This window comes from Mastigoproctus giganteus, chromosome 6, assembly GCF_048544385.1.
Source record: "Mastigoproctus giganteus isolate SK-2022 chromosome 6, ASM4854438v1, whole genome shotgun sequence".
Taxonomy (NCBI): domain Eukaryota; kingdom Metazoa; phylum Arthropoda; class Arachnida; order Uropygi; family Thelyphonidae; genus Mastigoproctus; species Mastigoproctus giganteus.
In genome coordinates, this window is record NC_143580.1 from 236,124,194 (window position 1) to 236,150,049 (window position 25,856).

At 41.0% G+C, this 25,856-nt stretch overlaps 1 protein-coding gene across 1 annotated transcript in view; it reads left to right on the forward strand.

Annotated features, from left to right (window-relative positions):
* Window positions 1-17,018, forward strand: part of LOC150085105 (uncharacterized) — a 121,252-nt gene extending 104,234 nt beyond the window's left edge. The window contains exon 6 of the mRNA XM_090376788.1: window positions 13,833-17,018. Coding sequence (XP_090232914.1) covers window positions 13,833-16,173 — 2,341 coding nt within the window. The 3' untranslated portion in view covers window positions 16,174-17,018. The remainder of the gene's footprint in view (window positions 1-13,832) is intronic.
* The last annotated feature ends 8,838 nt before the right edge of the window (window positions 17,019-25,856 follow it).

Below are 25,856 nucleotides of genomic sequence, written 5' to 3' on the forward strand. Positions count from 1 at the left end.
AGTATTGATGAAATTTGCTTCATCGAATATATCATGAATTCGAACTTGGTGGGAATGAACTTTAGCCCTAGCTGGCTGAGGTAAGATGCAACTGTGATGAATGTGCTGTTGATTTCCATTTTTAACCGGTCTATATTTTGACTCGGGTTTTTGGGAGAGACTATTTTGATATCGTCCTCATTACTTGGTTATTTGGCGTTGGTTTGTTTGGTTATTTGGCATTGATTGTTATTTGGCATTGGTTGTTTTGGCATTGTTTGATTGCAATTAGTGGAGAGATAACAGATGAAAACAGAAGGCCAAGGAGGATCCCTCCCTGTGGGACTGATGCAGTAATGGACCTTGCTAGAGTGCAACCCATTACATGAAGCTTTACTGCTCTATAGCAGAGGGAATATTTGAACTCCTTTGCATAAACCACACTGAAATTTGTACATTATTAAGGCGAATTTCTCGTTATTTAAGATATCTCGTTAATAAAGATATTTTATTTGTTTACATTTCTGTGTTTGTCCCTTAACTTTTGAGCTTCATTCTACATGTTAGTGTTAAATAGATTAGTTTCAATGGAATTGTGGTGCGTGTAAGAAGCTCCTTCTAATTGTGAATCTAATGGAAAGAAGAAAACGTTTTGTATTGTTGACTGACAATGCTGGACCAATATATTTTCAACTTTTACAAAGACGTGTGCACTCTGCTTTTTCTTGTTGCGCAAAAGTTAAAACTTTTGCGAAACTACGCTGCTTGTTCTCAAGTACAGACAACTGAAGAATTTAGTTAATGGTTTTAACAAACCCCTCAGGAATGCCATCATTAACGACACCCGTGCATCCACCCTCTCTTCAGATCCCACACAGCTGGTTACAGTCCACGACTCCCATTATCTGACCAACTTTGCTGCGAAAAGCTTCAAAGTAGCGCGTTCGATTCGCAACATTGAACACTTGGGCCGAATACGAGATGAATTGGACATTTCCTGCATGGATTTGTACCTTTAATGACGATGTTTGCCTTTTCATCAGCAGACACTTCGAGCAGGACACAGACGGCCGACTCGTGAACAACCAATTTCAAACACCGTGATTACGACGTCAAATTGAATATTTGGGGGGAGGGGAGAAGAAAAAAGAAAGAAAGAAAAAGCGAACATTAAGAAGCGCAGAACGAAACAAAGCCCAAAGAGAATTAGCGAGATTAGGCGGGCTGGTTGGTTTTGGCAATGCCGAAATGAAGCAACAACACGCAGATGAACACGGGGTCAGACGGCGCAGTTGCATCATTCCAAGACAAATGCTGACCTTCTTCTCGCTGCCTCTGTACCCGATATCCTGTTGGTTGTAAGTTAACGACCAACTTAATGAGTGTCATTAAAATTGTTCTGCAAAACGTTGAGCAAGAAACTGCGACATATCAGAAGGGTTCCGGAGTGTGACAATCTTCTGAGACGCTCAAGGAAACTGCGAGAGAGTTACTTGCGCACTCGCTGCGCCGTAAACACGTTTGGGCGACCGTGAGCTGGCGTTCGCCACAAGGACATAGAGGCGGCGTAAATATTTGTAAATTATAAGCCATAAATAACATCCTTAGGAACTGGAATGTTCTTACATAATAAATCTGAGCCCTAAAGCTGCGCTCTTCGTGTGCATCTAGTTATGCGAGATGAAGATCAGCAGGTCGTTGCGGTTCCCCCCCAATATCGGTCACCACTCAAATTTGATAGCTGCTTCGAAGACATTTGCAGTTGCTCAATTTACCGAGATCAGTTTTTTTTAACTCTAACTCATATAAAACCTTATATATGTATTTAAAATGATAATTTAAAATTTATAAATGGTTTTCCACTTTTGAAAATTAATAACTCAAAAACTATAAGTCCTATCTAAAAACGTTTATTTTTTTTGCACTGTATATGTAGATTTTTTAAATAATAAAAAATTTCGAAATTTGACCACCAGGGGCGCAGTGATTAATTTTTTTTTTAAGTAAATGATCCGCCAATCTTTACTGAGGATCAAATCTTCACGTGTCTATCATTATTTTCTAATGCGCAATCAAAGTGGAACATTATTCTCCACAGCTGTCTTCAACATTTCTGACTGAATGCTCATTCCTGCCAAGGAATTGCATTGCGCCCTCCAAATCTAAAAGATTAATTGTTTTTGCTCCTTTGAATTACTTCTTGTGATGCTGACAGGCTATCACTTCTAGGTTTAGAATCAGGTAGCCTTCGAAGCACTTTACAATGTGGACGTGTGAAAATGTGTCATGTCTGGTTCTGAACGTTAATTCAACTCCTGTATGGTATATTATGATGACACAGAATTCAATAAAATGCCATAAGTGAGTATAACATTATGTTATCATGATCACCAGGAAGGGGACTAAATTCTGCAACCATAGATGTACGAACAGCTGTTGAGACCCCAATTGGCACCGCAAAAAAAAGGACAGAATGATTGAATGAATGAATGAACAAAAGGATATATTAATGCATTATTTTCTCCAAAGTCTTGGTCTAAGCCAAACTTAAATTCGTAATCAGGTCTCAGCTTTGTCCAGCTGAAGACAAGTCCAGAGTCAGATTCGAAGTCAGAGCGGGGCAAATCCAAAAACATAACTTTACAAAAACAATCCTGGTATGGGAGAACCATGATTATATTCGTTGTGTTACCCATACTGGCATGGAAAGTGGAATGCAATGCGCTCTCATTAGCAAAACTATGGATAGGATTTCCGGTAAATCTAAGAAGGTCATTAATATACAAGAGGAAAAGAGTGCGGGAAAGAACTAAACCTTGGGGGACACCAGCATTAGTGGAGAAGTTAGAAGACAGGGAGCCATCTACCATCACCTTCAGTGAGCGGTAAGAGAGAAAACTCGATAACCAATTACAAAAAACAGTTGGAAAACCATAAGATGGAAGCTTGTTTAGAAGACCTTTATGCCAAACACGATCGACAACCTTTCAGATGTCAAGAGCAACTGCTTGTGTTTCATCGAACTTTTCCACTGAATTTGTCCATAAATGGGTAACATAAGCCAGAATATCACCAGTGGATCGACACTGATGGAATCCATACTGGCGAACATTCATCAGACGGAAGGTTTCTAGATAGTTTTAGAGTTGGCGGTTAATTGATTTCTCCATTACTTTAGAAAGAGTAGAAGTAATTGCAATGGGACGATAATTGGATGTGAGGGATTTGTCACCCTTTTTAGGAACTGGCTGGATATGAGCAAATTTCCAAGCAGAAGAAAAAACACCTTTGGAATAAGAAAGTGAAAAAAGGCGGCAAAGAACAGGAGTAAGTTCAGGAGCACAGGTTTTAAGAACAAGTGGAGAAATACCATCAGGACCTGCAGCTTTTTGGCATCAAGATTCGTCAAAATCCTTCTGACATCCTTTTGACGGAAGACTACAGGAGGCATTAAATGGAGCCTGTTGGGAATGGTGGGAGGTGTTTTACCAAGATCATTAATACATGAGTTGGAAAAAAAATGGGATGCTAGCAGGTCAGCTTTATCCTTGACTGAAGTGACACCAGAACCATCTGGTTTTGAGAGAGGTGGGAGCAGAGATGGGCAAAAGTTGCACCCAATAGTTTTGGCAAGAGACCAGAATGCTTGGCTATCATTTGGACAAGAAGCAAGTTTTCTACTCTTAGTCTGTTCAAAATCTAGTTTAGACTGAATAATAACTGCTTTACAATTGATGCGAGCTTTGGTGTAGGCAGAAAATGAAACTGAAGAATTGGAAACAAGCCAATTACGATATGCAACATTCTTCTCTTGAACAGCCTTACACATTTACTGGAAAACTAAGGATAAAGGACGAGATTTTAAAGTGTAGTGTGGGATAAAGGATGATATTCCTACAAGAATAATTTCACTGAAGCGATCTGAGCAAACGTTGACATCAGAAGTTTTGAAACAGTAATCCGACCAAGGAAAAGAAGAAAAAAATCTCTCAGGTCATCCCATTTTGCATTCTTGTAATGCCAAATAACACGGGGTTGGGAATAGCCCTGAGATAAAGGCTCCATTGGAGAAGAGACAATTACCAAATTGTGATCTGAGGTACCTAAAGGACCACTCACTTCGACCGTGTACTTAGAAGGGTTGTTTGTGAGAAAAAGATCAAGCGTGCTGGCTGTATGGTTAGGATTGTGCGGTATTCTGGTAGTTAAATGAACAATCTATGCAAGGTCATTAGTAATTGCAAAAAGCCTCAGCATCTCATCCAGCTGGATCTGTGTGACTGAAAAACGGAAGCCAGCTGGAGTTGTGAACATTAAAATCACCAAGGAAAATTACCTCACTGTTAGGAAAGTTGGACTGGAGAAAGTCAAGTTGCAAAGAGAGGAAGTCAAAGAGTTCCAAGTAATTAGTGGTTAGGAGAACGGTAGAGACAACAGATGAATTTGACAGAATGAGGTAGAGAGATTTTAAGCCAGAGAAGATCGAAAAGAGGTGATTCCAAATTACCAAGTCTCTGACAGGGAATATTGGAACGGACATATGCACAAGTACCACCTTTAAGGCGAAAGGAATCGTACAACGAATAATTTGAGCAACTGAGATGAGCAGTGGTTGAATCAACCGATAACTGAGATTCTGTCAGAAAAAAGTACATGGGGTTTGGCAGACTGCAAGTGGAGATGGACATCGTTGAGATTAGAATTGAGACTAATAAATACGTACTAATTCATTTGTGAATTGATCTAGTACGTATACATCATAACAAAAACAGAGACCCTGTTTATTGCGGTTCCTACGGTTTTAGCTGCCGACCCTGTGAAAAAGTAGTTAGGTACCATTTTTGTTGTCATTATTATTTTTTATGTTAATCTTTCATTTCAGGTAATCTGCAGGCATTCTCAATTTTTTCCATTGTAATTACACTTGACAGGTCAGCCCTTGACCCCCACACAGTACACTGAAAAAATACATTTGTCTATATACTGTATATTCACTAAGTGATCACTGAATTATGACCACCTACCTAATACTTCGTAGGTCCTCCTTTTTCCCTCAGTACAGCAGCCATCCGACGTGGCATTGATTCAACAAGATGTAAGAAGCGTTCGGGAGATACGGCCAACCAAGCTGTGTGTTGCAAATGCAAATGCGGCCAGCAGTGCTGGTATGGAAGTGATTGGTGTATCCAGACGCCTGATATGCCTTTCTATAGTGTCCCACAAGTGCTCTATGGGATTGATATTGGCGGAGTTCGGAGGCCGCTCGATATGCTGGAAGTCAGAACTGTGTTCCTCAAACCATTCCTGCACAACAAGTGCCCGATGGCTCGGCGCATTGTCATTTTGGAAAACACCATCGGCATTCGGGAAAAAGTGTAACATAGCGGGGTGTACACAGTCAGCAAGCAGTTGAAGATAGTGGAGGCCACTTCCTAACTCCCCGGGTGGAGGGGACGGCCACACGGTCCCCCCGTCTCGCCATCCCTTGTTTCCTCTCTGGTGGGGCATGGGCATGCCCCACTGAAACTGGGGCCGCCTTCTCTATTGGCTCCATACTTCTGCCTTTTCCCCCCAGTCTTCTGTCTCCCTCCCCTCTATCTTCACGCTAGCGAAGTCCCACACATCAAAATTAATACATCAAAACTGCCATACGCCCAGCATTCGGTCTAGGAAATTAAAGCGATAATATCCCCACGTCAACGCAAATAACAAAAAACACTTTATTTTATTTTCTTGATGACCATTGGAAGAATATGCCACCCAAAGTTTTTTTTTTTTTTTTTGGTCCTAGCCGCCGAAATCTCAGGAAACTAAGCGGCAGGACCTGCCAGAGTAAACTAAGTCTGCAGAGTTCCTGGCCTGCCTCCACGGGGCGTAAGTGGGGCAACGTTGGATCCCAACAGGGGTCCAGCGGCTAAATGGCCAGAAGAACAACGGTACACAACATTACACGATCCAAGATCCATACACTTTTAAATCTCTGGCATTTACAGTGTACTGTAATACACCACAACATAAACTACGCGGAGATGGGGGGAACCCCTGGTGTCGCTTGACCCTAAAAACACTTACACTTACACTTACTAGTGGAGGCCACTGATGCGTTGTTTCACATGCACCAGGGGTCCAAGTTCCTGCCAATGAAACATGCCGCACACCATACAACCGCCTCCACCGGCCTGTACTTTTGAAACCATGCATGATGGTATCAAATCTGTACACGACCATCCACGGTGTGGAGTGAATAATAAATACATTTTTTTTTTTTTTCTGTTTATACTCCGGCACGACAACCAAGTCAGTAGAGTTTACAATAAATCGTAAATACAAATATTTATCGTATTTAGTAGTCACGGGCTTGAACCCCGGTCCACTCAAGGAACGCGTGCTATACACTCTCGCTCCTGACCACTGGGCTACGTCACGTGACTCATCCGCCCAGCACACCTTCTTCCAGTCTTCTAACGTCCAACTTGCATGCTCTTTGCACTAGGCGAGTCTTTTACGCCGATGAACCTTGGTTAGGAGAGGATGCTGTAGGAGTCGTCTGCTGGTATAGCCCATACGTGCGAGCGTGCGACTCATGGTCATGCCAGATATTGTTCCGGGTTGGCCCATGTTGTATTGGGTTGTCAGCTCTTCAACAGTGCTGCGCCTGTTCACCTATACGAGTCGTCGGACACGGCGCTCACCTCTAACATCAACCTTTCGCTGACCTTTGCAGTTTTGCCGTCGGGTCGTTGTTTGTTTGTTTGTTTGACCATTTTAACTTCGGCGGCTTTCAAACACCCCACCAGTTCAGCCGCTTGGAAAATCGAGACACCAGCTCATCGAGCACCCACAGATTGCCCTTTATCAATATCCGATAAATCCTTCCTTTTGCCCATCACGCTCTGAATTTTACTACCTACTGAATGCTCTTTGCACTAGGCGAGTGCAAAGAGCATTCAAACCACTGACACCTTATCTATGCTACGTAGGTCGACTAACTCTGCACTCTCGTACTCCTCACGTGGTCAATGGGTCGCATTCAATTTTCATAGGGGGTGGTCATAATTCATGATCATTCAGTGTATAAGATGATGACATAAATGGTATGCATATACGCAGGATAAACATAAATAGGATATGCAGTGAGAAATAAATAAAATAGAAAACAAATTACAAGTAGGCCAATTACAGCTGTAAATGTCAGATTAGGATTTAACTCAGCATCAAGTGAAATCTCTCTCCCTCTCTGAGATCAGGAAGATTGTCGTTCGTGCTGATTTGCCAACGGTTCTTCCTTTGTTTTGGTTTTTCGCGAGGTCCTTGAAATGCAGTAGGAACGTCTCAACATGGAAGACAAAATCAGGGTCGCTTGGTTTACGAACGATCATCTTGATGGAATATACCCTATAATCTTAAGAGAGGCAGCAAGCGAGTGCATTGAACCATTGAGGCTAATTATGCGAGCATCATTAGACTCTGGGGAGATTCCCTTGGATTGGAAAAGTGCAAATGTATCTCCCATACATAAGGGTGGCTCTAAAAGTGAAGTTGGAAATTATCGACCTGTCAGTCTGACTTCAGTAGTAGGGAAAATCATGGAGGCAATGATCAAGGGTGGAATTCAGGATCATTTGGTTCGAATTGAAATTCTCAAGGATACTCAGCATGGTTTCGTAAAGGGAAAATCATGTTTAACAAATCTGGTTCGCTATTTCGAAAGGGTCACTCACGAGCTGGATTTAGGGAATAATTTCGACATTGTTTATTTAGATTTCAGCAAAGCTTTTGACTCAGTCCCACATGAGCGGTTGCTTTATAAGCTGGAACAGGTTGGAATCACTGGGAAAATCCTTAGATGGATAGAAGGATGGCTTCAGGGCAGGAGGCAGAGGGTTGTGATAAATGGCTATTCCTCAGATTGGGTTGATGTAAGAAGTGGGGTTCCCCAAGGATCAGTATTAGGACCACTGTTGTTTTTAATTTTCATAAACGACATTGATGAAGGGATAGAGGGCGTGATGTCTAAATTTGCAGATGATGTTAAAATTGGGAGAGTAGTTAATGATCACTGTCAAGCTGAGCTTCTTCAGAGAGACCTAGATAGACTTCAGGAATGGTCAGAAAAATGGCAGCTGTGCTTTAATCCAACAAAGTGTAAGGTATTACACCTGGGAAACAGTAATCCCAAAAAAACTTATTCACTTGGTGGAGTTCAACTAAAGCCAGTACTGGAGGAAAGGGACTTGGGTGTTACGATACGGTCAGACATGAAATTCTCTGAGCATTGTAAACAGGTTGCAAGGAAGGCCCATGGTGTCCTATCGATGATCTATCGAACTTTTGCAAGTAGAGATAGGGACGTGATAATCCCATTATATAAGGCTTATGTTAGACCACACTTGGAATACTGTGTTCAAGTATGGAGACCGCACCTGAAGAAAGACATCGAGCTTCTTGAAAGGGTGCAAAGAAGGGTAACTCGCCTGGTGAGATCGGCAAAAGGGCGTCCTTATGAAGAAAGACTTCGAATATGTGGGTTGCAGAGTTTGGAAACTAGACACCTTAGAGGAGATTTGATTGAGGTGTTTAAGGCTCTGAGAGGCATCAGTAAAATGAATGAGGACAAAATTTTCAAGATTATAAATGATGTTAGAACTAGGGGACATAAATTCAAGTTACGGGGGGAAATGTTTAGATTGGATTGCAGGAAGTTCTATTTTAGCCAGCGAGTTATAAATTACTGGAATCAGTTGCCTTCATGGGTGGTAGAGGCCGACAGTTTGGGGAAATTCAAAGGTCATCTGGATAGTACTTTCGGGTAAGGGAAGCACATAGGATGATAGGTTTAATTTCCTTTTTATTTTATTTTTTTTATTTATTAATTATTATTATTTAGTTATTTATTTATTATTATTATTATTATTTTTTTTGTTTTTATCATTGTTTTGTTCGGATTTTTTTTTTTTTTTTTTTTTGGCTGGTGCAGCATAAGCCATAGGCTTTCTTGCACCATGCGGCCGTTACTAATACTAATACTAATACTAATACTAATCTCAGTGGTTTATATGTCGTCTTGTAGACTCACCATAAATTGAGGTTGAGATTTCTGTTGCTGGTAGTCAAGATTTCCTCTTTGAAATATCGGTTGCGTTGCTTCATCATCATCATCATCAGCCATTTTCAATCCACTACAGGATGAAGGCCTCTCCAGCAACTTTCCAGTTCCTTCTGTTTTGTGCAATGGCCATCCATTTACTACCTATAAACTCGTGAATTTCATCTATTTCTTCTAGCTCCTCTTGGATACCATTCTGTTATTTTCTTAGTCCATCTGTCATCATGTCTTCGAGCTATGTGCTATGGTCATGTCCTGTCCAAGGTCATTTTAGTTCTTTAGTTTTGATAAGAATGTCCTTTACTTGAGTCTGCTGCCTAATCCATGTGTTTCTCTTCTTATCTAACAGTCTGATTCCCAGTATAATTTGTTCCATTCTTCGCTGTGTAGTTCTCGGCTTCTCTTCCATTCTTTTGATGAGTGCTCAAGTTTCACTTCCATAAGTCATGGTGGGGAATATACATTGGTTCATTATTTTACGTTTCAGACAAACTGGGATATTGCTCTTCAGTATGTGACTATATTTCCTGAATGCTATCCATCCAAAATTTATTCTTCTCTTGACTTCCAGCCATTTATCGTTATTACAGCTAATAGCTGTAATGCGTTGCTTAGGGAGCTATTTCCCTAAACTGAATATGCTGGATGGTCTCTTGCGTATTTTGCTGCCTATAAGCTTTTTCTTTACAAAAATTGTATGGATTGATATGCAAGTCATTGTATATCTGGTTGGGTGGTTGGTTGGTTGGGGAAAAGTCTCATTACACCATCCTTGTTATTGAGATTTTTTCTGAAAGGTGTTCGTCTGTCAGTGTTAGTTCTGCTAGAAAGCTTTGGTTTAAAACACACGTGGCAAAAATTTGCTGCATATATCAGCTTTGTGACTAACTGAAAGTGGTTAAGTTCTTGTCTATTGTAGCTGGATCATAGGTGTCAATTCTAGTTTGAGAAAGAATGGATTACAAGACCGTAAAGATTCTGAGAATAAGGATTTTGAGATAGTAAGGAGATATCATCCAGCATTCTGTACTGGAAATCTTAATGTCGGCAGAGGACTAGATCGTGACTGCATACTGAGGGTATGAGAACTAGATAAGATTTGAGATATTTTCTAAGTAGCTCCTGATTATGGCTTCTTCCAGCTCCTCTTTGCTAGTGGACAACACTTATTAGCAAGTTATGTATTAGTACAAGTCCATCATTCCGAGTCACATACAGATACAATACTTGTGCCTCAATAAATAACAGCGAACTCACTGAAACTAATGCACCCCAAAGCTCTATTTGCTCTCGTTTATGCACTACTATTCTGTGGGACGTTGTTCCTCCATCAATAGACAATTCAGCTGTTCTTTCCGAAAAAAAATTACGCCATTTGTAGACTGAATGTATAAAGTTTGTTCTGGATTCTCTCCCGCCATCCGATCCATGGTAGCAGGGATCGATTATGGTTATGAGGGACTTAGACCTCCTAATATTATCTTAATACAATTGCAAGGTATTCTAGCACGAGGTAACAACCTCATTTCAATTATGTTTGATGTTCCTCTTCTGGTCACAGTCTCGCTGTCGAGGCTGCAAGACTGAACGAATTCAACCGGAATCTATAACGTTATCGAATCTAGATGGAGCGGTCTGCTTTTTTAGGATGTTATTTCCCTTACTCATTAAAATATATTATTAAGTTATAAAATTTTTCATTGGTTTTCGCTGAGTTGAACTTTCTTCCGCATGTTTCGATTTTTGTATTCGTTGAACATACTCGGATTAATAAGGATTTCTGCATCAGGAACCGCACTGGCCACGCTAGACCGAGCTCTGTTATTGCCCTATTAAACGAAATAACTCAGGGCCATTTAGAGATTTTATAAAACGCATAAATGATCCTAATGAAGGCTGTTAATGCGAAATTTGTCTTACGTGATTTCTTTAGGGTTTGTTATCTCAGCTCTGTTGAGTTTTATTACTTACCTATTGGCTTACTATTGCCAGTGGTATGTACGAGTTCACATTGTAATACTCTGTAACAAACGAGCAAATGCTCGTTTGTTCTACATCTGACATATACTGATTCTGGGAATGCATCCTGGAAAAATTCTTCTTTAATAAGGAAATTCTTTCTTCCTGGGATGGCTTCAATGGAACTGGCAGAAAGCAAATAAATTTTCATAACGGAATGCGCCGTCAGTTACGCGTTTAATAGGTCAGCCGATTGGTTCCAGTTGAAGATCCAACGCTTCCGGCATATTTGCATCCGAAGTGCACTCACCCCTCTCTCTTGGAAGCCCCTCAAAGAAAGTGCCGAGAACGAAACTTCGGAAATTCTGTCTGGTTGGAAACTCCCAGTATGGGGAGGGGGGTATGCACATCGCATGGCGTTATCTCGAGCAGTTAGACCTCCTAACCTCTTCGGAATCCCTTAAACTTACCACCGCCTGAGAGGCTGTACGCATCAAAGAGCGGAAAAAGGCGTTGGTAGACATTACATTGGGTGGTGATGTTGTGATGCGGTCCGCGATGCATGAAAGGCGTTTTCAACAAGGAGATACTGGTTTATGTAACCTAGTAGACGGCTTGACTATTCCTACTGCGCAGGTGTACCGCATTCAGCTTTCCATGTAGACCCGTCTGGCATTTTACCAATACCTTGCCTAACACCTCCTTCTTATGCAACGGAAAAATCCACTTCGATGACTTCAGCACTTTTTACTCGCAATAAACATTCGGACAAGTGAACACCCGCAGCTTTGTAGTTTGGGTTGGGTGGGTGATTTACATTGTACCAAGGCAACTAAAGCAGTTAGGCATTAGTGTATAGTGTTTATAAACTACATGGGTTCTCTGATCGGCTTGGAAGTGCTGGAAACCAAATTCTTGGAAGAAAAATCCACGAAATTCTCTCCCAAGAACGTTTAACTGGGCCACTATGTGAAAAGGTCCATAAAAGTTTCTTCTGTCCTGAAATTGGAAATTTGAATTTCTCTCACCATGTGGAGAGGGAAGTGCGTTAGAGTTCAGAATGTGCTGCAAATGTATCTTATCTGTACAAATGTGGACTAATCTGTACATTAGGCAAGATGAAAAAACCTCACTGGAGAAATTGCTACTCTGCCTCCTCTAAATTCGATTGACGAGGTCTTCGAAGGGATTTGAACCAAAAGCTCTCCAGACGTGGGATTAGGTAATTTTGACCGATTATCCGAACTGTTTGACCGGTGATTCATTTTTGATCTTTTCAACAGCTGAGTTTACATTCTTGATTAAATATTTTCCACTTTTATTATGTTTGGGGAATTATATTTTCAGTTCTTGAGTGGTCCTTTATCTAATACGTAGCTATATATTTTACGCGCAGAGATTGTCGCGGTCAGAGTGTTCACAGTTAGCGTGTTTGCGTGTCATTAAGCTGTCATTACTAATACGTGGACAGTCCTAATCCTTTTCTTTGCAAATGATGCGGGAAGGTGACAAATAGGCCATCCATAAAATTAAGGCGTGCGTGACATTCCGTTACCAAACCTGTATATTGCGTTGTTGCAATTCTGTGTTGGATGTCAAAGTTGCCGAAAGAAAAAAAGGAGTTATCCTTAGCTAAGGACACAAATTCTTTCAGTGTATCATAGCTACCAGCACGATATTTTCTAAAGGGTCATTAGACCGAAGTGTACATTTTACCAACCCAAATATTTCCAGGCTTAAATTCACTTAACCACAGCTATTTAAAAAAACTACAAGTGCAAAGCAAATAAGTGGTAAGAATATAATAAACGCTGGTGTCAGGGGTCACTGAGGCAAGGTGAAGAGTTCCGGAAAGGCATTAGCTAAAAGTCATGTGATTAAGTGAAGAGGAAACAAATAAGCGACTAATAATCTTAGTAAGCCTGAGATTATTGATCTCTTATAAGTGGCATCTGTGGGACGTTGATAATCCGAACTATTTTACCGGTTCGGATAATCGATTTTGGCTCCTTTCTTTAAATTTAAATTTAAAGTTAATATTTTAAAAGATTGCCCATGCTTTTTCACTGTGGATTAACGTTGCTAATGGTTACCGACCATCGTCTGATGTCCGATGCAGAAAAGTTCGCTTCCTTGTATCATTTGGCCCCTTCAATGTTTTTTCCTCATTTCCGAAATCCCTCCACCAACTCCAGTCCACTCCATTTGTTGTATCTCCTCAAGGAAGTTGGGAAGTACCATTTTTGTCTCTCCCTTCCTACACAATCTCATCACCACACCTCCATCCAGCCCCGTTCCTATCCTTATTTTAAAATGAACTCCAAGATCTTTGTGGGAGAAAGGTTGACGCTGAAATTATTTCTAATTCTCGACAATTAAATGTCTACTTTAGAAAATATGAAATATTTTAAAAGCTTGCATGTCATATCTCGAATTATTGTGAGTCAAGTTTGATATCTCCCCCACAGAATAATTTATTGCTGTTTTTGTTTGTTTTTGCGCCAAGGCGACTAAGGCTATGCAGAGTAAAGCGTACTGTGTCAATAAACTGCCTGTATTTTATTGTCGATTTGCGTATTTTATAAATAACAGCACCAACTGAAGAAGGATGTTCGTTTAAGAGATTTTTCTTTCAGAAGCAGGTGGCGATAACAATTTGCTCTCAATAATTTTAGGAAAATCTACAAATTCAGAATGCCATATTTGTTTCGCATTTGAAATAAATACAATTTTATTAATTTTCCACTGGATCGAATATTCTCTAAATGTTTTTTCTTTATTCTTCCAGTGATCGCATTCTCAGTGTGACTGTATCCTTTTCGAGCATGGTATACGAAGATGCCTTGACAATTCTCAGCTACGCGTCACCGTATGATGTCCAGTTAGAAGTTGAGAAGGCGTCCGAGAATACCCCTGGTCTTCCTACAGCATCGCCAGGTAGACGCTTAGCTTCGGCCAGCTTCCGTAATGGAGGCCAGAGATTGTTCCATCCTCTTTACCGCAGCCAGTCCATTGATGATCTCACCCAGATCGGAAAGGAGATTTTTCCTTGCAACAGCTTGGCTCCCAAAAGATCACAAAGCATAGGAATCAATGTTCCCAAGGTAAAGCCGCAACAAAAGGGTCCAGAATATGAAACTTTACCTCCAGCAGCTGTAAACGAAGTGAAAACCGATCCTTCAGAAATCAGTCTGGTCACTCATGAAGATGAAGTGAAAGCGCTGAAAGATATTAATCATCCACAGCCAGTGATGGAAGTAGAATTGCAAAAATCGGAATCGGCAGAGAGCAGTGCCAATACCTCTTTGATAGTACAACAGGGGCAGGAGTCCCTACATACAAACAGTAATAAATGCTCAGGTAAAACTACAAACTGCTTCGAGAATGCATGTTGTGAGGAAAAAGATGTTGACAGAAGGCAAAATGACAGTTCGAATAGCGAGCAGTTGGAAGAGAAGCCCTCAGCCCCACCTAGAAAGGGCAATATTCCAGGAAAGAGGAGAGCCCCTGCACCTCCCAAACCCCGTCATGGAATGTCACTTGAAACCACTGCTCAAATTCATCATTCCGAAGACGAAGGACCCGATTTCACAGAGGCTAGTGAAAATGTCTTGAGTGGAGTTCTGGAAAATTTCAGCAGCGATGTGCATCCCTTCGTCTTTGACTTTAATAAACAGCCTTCAAATAATCTACAAAGAAAGAAAGAGTCTGATTTTGACTGCTTGACTGCCGAGGTACAGAAGAATGATACTGCTACAGAAGGAACAATGTTGAATGTTTCAGATGATCCTGGCAAAATCGGAATGAGTGACGACGAGTCATCATGCCCGAAGCGAAAAGCCTCCTCTCTGGGCGACTTAACCAAACTAGATGAAGGGAACAGCAACAAATCACCGACACTTCTAGAGCGGGCAGTTTCAATGGACTTTCACCAGCAGAGTGATGTTCCGGGAGACACCTTATCAAAGCAAAAGAACATCATGAACCCAACGTCACTGAATTCGGACGACACGGGAGGGGAGTTCTTGCGGTCGGATCGGCCCCTTCACACTGGCCTCAAGAAGTGGGATGGTAGCTGGGAGAAGATCAGTACTTCGGCGATTTCGGAGCCATTGGGAGATCCTCCAGATAGCCCTGAAACGTCTGATTTAGAAATTCCCCTCTCCAAATCTCGCGATCAGTGGTTAATAAAAGATACCGCCAAAAGTGAAAAAAGTGAAGAGACAGTTGTTGGAACAGAAGGAACTGATAATACAAGGAAAGAAAAGCTGAGGCTAACGCCAGACATCGATCTAAATCTTGATGCATGTTCTGATCTTTCTGCGCCCTCTCCTTGCAAGTCCCCTTCAACTTCAAGTATGTCGAGCACCGACGATGATAAAGATTGCAAGGTGGTCACATCAACCCCAGCTAGAAAAGTTATTGAAGTAGACAGTTTCTTAAAGGATAGCTTAACAACTTCAGATATCAATGAGAATGAAAAAATGGATCCAACGAATAGCGGACTTCAGGAAACGAGGTATTCACCAACTGCAACATCAAGAATTGGCGTCGCTCACCCGCATTCCCCGATGATGGTCACCATAGATATCCCTGTAATTCCTCCAGTCATCCGACACTTTGATAAACCTCTGCACAGCCCACATTCTCCCACCCCTGCAACATCCTCCATATGGACTACTACCCCTAAAGAGATGACAGAAGCCAGTGATGCAAAACCTCCTCCCAAGCCATTTTTGTTAAAGCAAGCAGGTGTGACTGGTATATACATGAACACAATTGCAGATTCCAGTCCCAGAGTGTCACCAAATAGAGAATTTGGGACGTGGAACTATCAAGACGACTCACCCAAAGAAATAACCCAATATTCTGACACTGTGAATGGAAATGGCAGGGAATCTTCTCCCAGTCACTACAAAACGGCCCTCGACATCTCGGATCTGTCTTCAGTAAGTAAAGATTCATCTTGGAGGAGCATGGATCAGCCCACCTTCAAAGTTCAAACAGCCGAAGGGGGCTATGCGAAAACCTTAATTATTTCGACGTCTGATACGCTGACTGAAAGTCCCATGCACATCAGTCCTGAGTCTAGTTCACCCCCTCCAAAACTGGAGCCTCCCTACAACTAAGGTAGAAGAGCCCCTACAGTTACCACCGCATTTTTCGAGAACTCTCAGCTGATTTTTAGATGGAAGAAAAGGCTGAACACTTTGGTCCCCCTCGGAATGAGAAAGGATCCAGTGGAAGGCTTAATTCTATATTTTGTGATTACAGCAGGCCACGTAGCTGGCATCAGGGACAGAACTGCTGTGTCCAATAATCTTTCACTTCACGTTAACGTTTTCTCTTCCCTTGAAATAATTGTGGATGCGATGATGATAGCTAGTCCGGGTTCGATCAGTTATCGTCAGCTCAATGTAAACATTATCCTACATCCGTGGAGGAGGTGGGAGCACGCTATTGCCACCTGGTGATAAGCCACTAACAACAGTATATAAACTATTACGTGCCTTGTTCAGTCACCGTTGTTTTCAAGACTTCACAACAGCACATCAAGTGTTCTCTGGTGTTCGGTTAATCTTTTTTTATAATATTCCAGTGACAGCGTGGTCAAGAAGCAGAGAAACAGAATTTCATCGTTACTGAGTAATACCATAATGAGAGAGACTTCATCAAAATATGGCAGCGCTGTCTGTTAAATATTACCATTTTGTATTTCAATTTTAATATTACAGTTGGTTATGCTACTAATTGCGATGGACTATTTGTTCGTGCGAAAGCACACGTGGGTTGTAAAAATTTTTATTTCAGATTGCACCGAAGACTGTTCATAGTTTTGTGAATACGCTGTGATAAGCTGAGTGCTGTAAAACTTAGTCTGGATCTGGCATTCATCCTTCGTGATGCCAGCTTTTGTGTATGAAATCTTTACTTATGAATCATGCAGAACTTTACAAATGATTTCCATTATTAACGACCACACGTTCACGCTTCTTTCAAACTTATGTGTATCAATACAGAAATTTATTACTTTTTTAATGAAATATTTGAATATTTTGCTATCTGAAGGTATGTAAATAAATTTCTAAAGACTGAAAATGAAAGGGAACTAACCGTTTATAAACATAATTTACTTACAATTAATGAGTAACATAAACCAGTAAAATGATGTACAGGAAACAATTTACAAATAGGTGGCGCTGTGCACTGTACAAAGTGCAAAGATATAAACAACATAAAAAGTTGTTTATATCGTGTTTAATATCTGTGTTATGTTCTTTAAAAATATATGTAATGTATATTTTAAGCAGTCTGTACTTTCGAATTTAAATTTTTATACAAGTGGACGACAGATGTCTCTGCAAACAACAAATCCCAGAGGTTAGTTAAACTCTGGCAGTGAGGAAAGTGGAGGAGAAATTGTTGAAGATAAACATAAAAAATGCACCCGAGTGGATGGGATCTATCCAGTTATATAAAGGAGGCAAACCCTTAGCCATAATTATGAGAACTTCCTTGGACTCAGGGGAGGTACCCATGGACTGAAGATTGGCAAATGTGACCCAAATTCACAAAGGAGGATCAAAGGGCAACCCAAGTAATTATAGACCTGTTAGTTTAACTTCTGTTCCAGGAAAATTAATGGAGGCGCTAGTTAAAGAAGCACTGCAGGATCATCTAGACAAGACTTCAGTTATAGCTAGGACACAGCATGGTTTTGTTAAGGGGAAGTCTTGCCTGACCAATTTGATTGGATACTATGATGCAGTCACAAAGGAACTGGATGCAGGGAATAACTTTGATATTATATATTTGGATCTTAGAAAGGCTTTTGATACTGTTGCACATGGAAGACTGCTGCACAAATTGGAGCAGTGTGGCATTGGAGGCAAATTGCTGCTATGGATAAAGGGATGGTTGAGTGGGAAAAGTCAGAGAGTGGTAATCAATGGACACTTCTCATCGTGGACTAATGTTATAAGTGGAGTCCCTCAGCGTTCAGTATTGGGTCCATTGTTGTTTTCTGTATTTATAAATGATATTGATGATGGTATATCAAGCTTAATGTCCAAGTTTGCAGACGATACGAAGGTTGGCAGGGTTGTTAAGGACACTAATCACAGTACGCTGCTGCAACAGGATCTAGAAAAGTTGAGCAGATGGGCTGAGAGGTGACAAATGAAGTTTAACATTGACAAATGTAAAGTACTACATAAGGGAAACAGCAACCCCAGAGCAACGTATCAACTCTGTGGTACTACACTGACAGTGGTAGAGAATGAAAGGGACCTGGGGGTGGTTGTGCAGACAGATATGAAGTTTTCTGAGCAGTGCAGACGGTCTGCAAGAGTAGCTCATAGTGTCTTGTCAATATTATACAGGAATTTTTCTAGCAGGGATAAGGAGGAGATTATCCCCTTATATAAGGCAATGGTCAGGCCACACCTTGAGTACTGCATACAGGTCTGGAGGCCCCATTTTAAGAAGGATGTAGAGCTGTTGGAACGAGTACAGAGAAGGGCAACAAGATTAGTGAATGGAACAAAGGGTTGCTCTTATGTAGAAAGGCTTAAATTTTGCAAATTACAGTGTCTGGAGACTAGACATCTGCAAGGTGATCTGATTGAGGTGTATAACGTCTTGAATGGTTTGAGCATGCTCAATGCCGATGGGATTCTTCCTCTTGCTCAGAATAATCACCTGAGAGGGTATAAATTCAGATTGAGGAAAGACAGATGTAGGATAGATGTGCGGAAATTTGCCTTTAGCCAGCGGGTGGTTGTTGGTGGAACAGACTTCCATCCCTTGTTGTGGAAGTTGATAGCCTAAATAAATTTAAGGCTGAGCTGGACATGTACTTGGAACGAACGAAAGGGTGAAATGGGAGCTTGTTTTTTTCTTTTTTTTTTGGCTGATGCTGCAAAAACTTGCTTTCTTGCATCATATGCCTTTACTAATGCTAAAATGCTAATGTTTTATTCAGCGCCCTCTCCAATATTGTTAATGTAATTATCGAATTGTATGAAAAATTTAAATCATTAGTTTCGTATCCACTGTAGAAATATTTTTAATTCTTTTTTTAGTAAAAGGAAGGGCTCCGCATTCCAACAAATTTTCTCTTAAAAAAGGATAAAACGGGATTGTCCAAAATTGCGTTTAAATTTCTTAAAACGTTTCATTCAACATACAAGTATACTGGATATGTGCCACAGTTGAGCGAAAGTTGAAAATCAGGTTGGATTGGATTTGTAACATATCTTAACGATATTTTCATAGGAGCTGTCAGTTTAGTGTAATGTGAGAACATTTTATTCCTGTATTTATAAATAAGGTTTTATACTCAAGGATAAATGAGAATGTAACTGGAAATATTTGAGAGATTGGCAGCCGGCAACCCACTCCCCCTCTGTGCCGGGTGTAACTAATGCTACCTGTGAAGAAAATACTCAGCTCAGCTGCAATTATAATTTTACTCTTTTAAATTTTCATTTATTTATAACCGGCCACACCTGAATTACCTATTTGTTAATTGTAATATATGGACCAGAATTCGAAACTACTCCTAGGGCCTCAACATAGTCAAATCAGCCACTGTATGGGAGTTTGAAAAGTCCGACTCCACAGCTGAGTGATTCCTTCAAAGGCGACTTACGTAGCCCTTCAGCTACCATTTTAATTTAAAGGCATTTCTTAATTAATTTGCAATAATTTTCACATAGTCCAATAATCTGTCCAGTTGTTTTATTAGTTACAGATCAAGAAAACTGTGCAAAGGCAGTTCAAATATGAATGAAAATTTTTTTTTTTATATATACACAGGTGTGCAAAACTTAAGGACCAACACTATTTCTAAAGGTTACAACCATATAATCATTACTTAAAGTACTCTTTAGTGATGAGAGTAGATTCAGTCTCAGCAGCGATTCTCGACGTCAGCTAAAAGTACTCTTTAAATTTTCTCGCCAGATTAGCTTTCCCGACGTCAGCTAATCTGGCGAGAGGTTGGCACACGGTATCACCCCACAAACATCACTGAAAGGAATCGATATGGCGGTCGAGGTGTTCTCGTCTAGGGAGGAGTTATCTTGGATGGACGTACACAACTCCAGATACTGAAAGGTGGTACTGTAACCGGTGCACGCACTGTATTGAGGTAATCCTTCCCCATGTGTGTCTGTTCCAAGGTGCCATTGGCCCCGAGTTCGTGTTTATGGATGATAACGCCACACCCACCAGAAAATGTTCACCAGCTGAAGATGACGCTGACAGAGGAATGGACAATGTTACCGCAAGAACTTATTTACAACATTGTTCTAAGTATGGACAGGCGGTGCAAAGTTTGCATCGACATTAGGGGTGGCCATATCTCCTACTGAGGAGCACCTCTTCCCTTTGTTCCATCTTTGGCAGTGACGCATCTGTATCACGGCAGCCAGTGCTATGTTGCCATTTTTGAATAAAGTCCCTCTGTACCGTTTTGTTTTCGTTGTTGTTTCTTTCATCATTTCTGTACCTCACGAGGTTCCTTTGGTATGGTTTTCCCATATCCAGGCCATTCCTATGAGAAGCTACAGGTGAAAACCTGACTGGTTCTTAAGTTTTGCGCACCAGTGTATATATTAATATACAGGGTGTCCCAAAAAGGTGTAACCAATTTTAAATGTTTGTAACAAATGTAATTTTAATGATAGAAACACAAAACCTGCGCTAAATGTGAGAAAAACAGTTGAAGTTTTTACTGACATTACCATGTGCACCACTTGTCACACGAACAAAAAGATGTAACCAATTTTAAATGAGCAATACAAACATGTTGGAGAAAATGGAACAAGATTAACGTGTAATGACACGGATTTGTTTCATGGACAAGTTCACATTTCATATTTCGGGAAAGATGAATAAGCAAAATATCAGAATTTGGGGGACTGAAAACCCACACTGCGCGCAGGAGTATCAGCGAGATAGCCCAAAGGTGAATGTGTGGTGTGGCATCATGGTTGATCGTGTTATTGGACCCTTTTTCTTTCAAGAAGCGACTGTGAGAGCGGATAATTACCAGGACATGCTTGAGCGTTATGTGTATCCTCAATTGGATGAATGCCAAATAGGATTATTTTCCAACAGGATGGAGCATTGGGCTTTGAGTGTGAGGTCTCTTGATGACAAGTTTCCTGGCCTTTGTATTGGGTGTGATAGTCCCATTGCGTGGTTCACCTGATTTATTCCCTTGTGATTTCTTCCTATGGGGATTCATCAAAGTCATAGTCTACAAGACCCCTGTTGCAGACATCGCAGACTTAAAGCGCAGAATTACAAATGCAATTACCATGATTAAGCGTGACATCCTTGAAAAAACATGGGATGCACTTTATTACCGATTAGATATTGTTCGTGTGACAAGTGGTGCACATGTTGAATGTCAGTAAAAGCTTCAACTGTTTTTCTCACATTTAGCGCAGGTTTTGCTTTTCTATCATTAAAATTACATTTGTTACAAACATTTAAAATTGGTTACACCTTTTTTGGGACACCCTGTATAATGAAATGCAAATTTACAAAAGTCTTAGAAGTAACTGGTATTCTTGCCTTTTGATAACCTTTGGTTAATCTCTGTAGGTAGTTACCCAATGAGGTCACTACCCTTATGATAATACATCAAAAAAATACACTGGCCAAAACAATTAAAGGATCACTACACGATCTATTGCACACCTATCGATTATCGCAGTGAATCATCTGAAAATGCCATCTCAGACGGATTTGTTCAAGTCTAACGCTTGAAGATAGACATTCGCAAAGACACTGCTTCTTGTATCACAAAAGTACCATTACCGGGTTATAGAAGCAAAGTTTCCAAGAAAACCGTTTATAGACATCGAAGTCAGGGTCATAGATCATCAACACCACTGATCATCATAGATCATCAACACCACTGAGGCAAGATCTCTCTCCCTCTCTCTCTGCCACAATCAAATACTATCCAACTACGTGGAACTTTGCAGCAGCGACAGGAACAAAGGTGCCAACACAGACTATCCGAAATAGTCTACCGTGACGTGAACTTTATGGCAAAAAAACCTATGTTGCGTATTCCATTTAGTTCCCGATATCCTAAGGACAAAAAAATCTTGGCACTCCAACATCGCAATTGAAAGGACGAGAATATCCTCGTATGCTTTTCACACTTGAGTACAGGTAAAACATTTAGTGTCAGGTTTCCTGCCTGCATAGTTTACAGCTGAGATCCTGCAACTCATGGTCGTTCCCCACGCAGGTATTTTAGGAGAAGAGTTTATGATAGACAACAACTTAACCCCATAGAACATATTATGGACCACAGTTGGTCCATAATATGTTAGAAGGCGAGGGCATCGGCTGTATAGATTAAGGTTTGCTTGTCCCCACCCAAAGCTCCCCCCCCCCAGTGAAATTCTGATCAGTTGGGCTTTATTGTGGGCCCTGTGGACCCACAATAAAGCCCAACCGATCAGAATTTCACCGGTTATATCTGAGACTCCCTAGGAAAACGTACGGCCATTTTGCCAGATGTCCAGTGAGACCTAATCGGCTAGAAGAGCTTAGACTAATAGTTCAATCACTTTTAGGCAGAGGTGAAAGTGATTCTTCCATTGCTACTATTGGTACATGCAGCATTCTGGAAAGAAAGGTGTGTGGGATTTCAGGCTCTGCTGTAGGTCATCGTGGAACAAATGAATACATGGACTTCGTTAGAGTAACTGAGAGTGCTAACTTCCTATATACATTGTACTCACCATATTCAAATTCAGCATCACTTATGTTTGAGCGAGACCACGTCTCCACTATTCCAACAACGTCTGCATTCGAAGACTGCTTCTTCTTTGATAAATTTGTGGCAAATTTATCAAAGAAGAATATTAAACCTAAGACAGTGCATCCAGTTGACTTCGGTGACGAGTGCGACGTGTAGTCAGTTTGGTGTGATATAAGCACAGGGAAAAGAAAATTAAGAGTATGCTTAATGACTGTGATCAGTACACCAAACAGATATACAAGGAAGTAGAGTGGGCCAGCATATCAGAATGTTTCATAATGGAGGAATAACTTTTCATAACGTTTCATAACTTACTACACGTTGACCGAAATTTTTCGGTTGGTCGCTCACACACTAGCAAACAGGGCCGGGCCGTCCCGAAGGGATACACTGCACCCGGGCGAAAACGTCCAGGGGACACCTGAAAACGTCAAACTTACATACACATGTGAAGAAAATTTTAAAAGGGGGGCGCCATACTGCAATTATGGTAAGGCATGCAATGATGGATTTGTCAAGGGGCGTAATTGTCGAACCAGTGTGATAGGTTAGTATGATACAGTGACTAAGGAACTGGATGCAAGCAATAATTTTGATATCATATACTTTACATAAAAGACTGCTGTACAAATTGGAGCTGTTGTTGTTGTGGGGTTTTAGAAGTATCAGCGACTAAGGTCGCATATTACTCCTTAACACTCTGTAAATCGCGTGTATTCTGAAGTCGATTTCCTGTTTGCTGGACGAAAATTCCTCCCCTCATCGAAGCGACTTGAACTCGGGTCCTTTCCACCCAGTGTGGGGAGGACTGCGATCCTACCAATTGTGCTATCCACTAGGGTGCATACTGGAGCAATGTAGCGTTAAGGTAAAGTTACTGCTATGGTTAATGGGATGATTAAGTGGAAGAAGGGACAGAGTGGTCATCAATGGGAACTACACTTCGTGGATTAATGTTATGAGTGGAGTCCCCCGGGGTTCAGTGCTAGGTCCATTGTTACTTTCAATATTTATCAATGATATCGATGAAGATATATCATGCTTAATGTCAAAGTTTCCAGATGAAGCAAAGGTTGGCAGGTGGTTAGTTACAGTCATCAGAGCGAGCTACTGCAATAAGATCTATGAAAATCGGGTCGATGGGCTGAGAAATGGCAGTTCAAGTTTAACATTGACAAATGCAAGGTACTGCACATGGCCCCAGAATAACTTATCAGCTGTGTGGTACTACACTCAGGACAGTAGAGAATGAGAAAAACCTGGAAGTAATTGTGCAGTCAGATATGAAAATCTCTGAGCAGTTCAAACATGCTTCCAAGACAGCAGATGGGATTTTGTGAATGATATACAAAAACTTTGCTAGCATGGATAAGGAGGTGACTATCCCTTTGTACAAGGCCGCATCTTGAGTACTGTAAGTACTCGAGTATTTTGAGTAGTCTGGAGGCATCACTTTAGGATGTAGCTCTGCTGGAATGGGTGCAAAGAAGGGCAACCCGTTGGTGAAGGGAACGAAAGGGTGCATTTACTTTGAAAGGCTTCGGTTCTGCAAATTTGAGAGTCATGAAACCTGGCACCTACAGGGAGATCTGATTGGGGTATTTAAAGCCTTGAATGGATTGAGTAAGCTGAATGTTAATGGTTCTACTTGCTGAGACTACACACATGAGCGAGCATAAATTCAAGCTGAAGAAGGATGGTTGCTGGATAGATATGTGGAAGTTTGCCTTCAGCCAGCGGGTAATTGATCGTAGAAACAAACTTCCATGTGTTATTGTGGAGTTGGATGGGTTGAATAAATTCAAGGGAGAACTAGACAAATTCATGGAGTCTACAGATAGGTGAACTGTATATATATATATATTTTTTTTTATTTTTTTTTTTGGCTGATGCTATATAAGCATTCTTTCTGGTATCATTTTCCATTGTTACTACTACTACTACTGCAACTACCCCCTTAAAATCTGAAAATCTGTTGGTAACATAATCAATTTTTGCTCCTGGTAACCACGTCCTGGTTCTGGTTCACCTATATTTATTACGAAAAATGTTATCCGTTGCCCTGACAACAGTCCCCCAATAGAACAGTATGCAATTGACTATTCTGTTTCGGAACTGAATTGACAGTGCTTCATCTGGTATTCCATCCATCAGTGATATTTAAACAGGTGAGCATGCACCAGTTGTGATGTGGAGCATTGTCGTATTGAAAGGCGTAAGGGTAGCTTGATGAAATTGTCGATAAACAGATTCTTTTAAATTTCTTGCAATCAGACCAATGTCCCACAACTTTTATTGGGACAGTGGATATTCCTCACCTAATACACAGTAAAAGAGATACGATAAAGTAGCATACCATAAAAGTGGACACGCTATGGCCAAAAGCAGTCCTTTATAATTCTAAAACTGCATTTGGACAAAGCAGCCATGGTACTTGATTGCACTGTTGATGTTTGGCAGGCTGGGGGTGAGGGTACTATGGTGTAGGAATTGCTTTTGTGGCATGCCTTGGGTTCTGTGATCACCATTAATTAACAGCTCTATGGGAATGCCTACCTTTCTATCGTGCCTGCACGGGTAGCACAGTGGTTATTAATCACTGTCATCTCTACACCGGGTGGAGGCCGTGGTTCGAATTCCGTCAATGATGCAAGGAAGGAATATGGACTTTTTTCATTCCATGGCTCTCTGACGTGTGTTCTCTTGAGCTGTTCACAAAAACTATTAAGGTAATCCGGTAATTTCTTACATATATCCATGTGTATTGTGGTGTATTTTGCATGTGTTCTCTGGTCGATTTGCCTGAGTTTTGATGGGCGAAAAAACCCCGACTTGCTATCTACGCCTGAGATCGACTAACTCAGCCACTGAGTGAAAAAAGTCCATTAAAGCTCCTCGCATCATCGACGGGATTCGAACCCGGGACTTTTCCACCCGGTGTGGGAGGACGGTGACGATACCACTGTACTACCAGCGCAGACTCTGTTCTTCACAAGAGAACATGCAATTTATGAACGT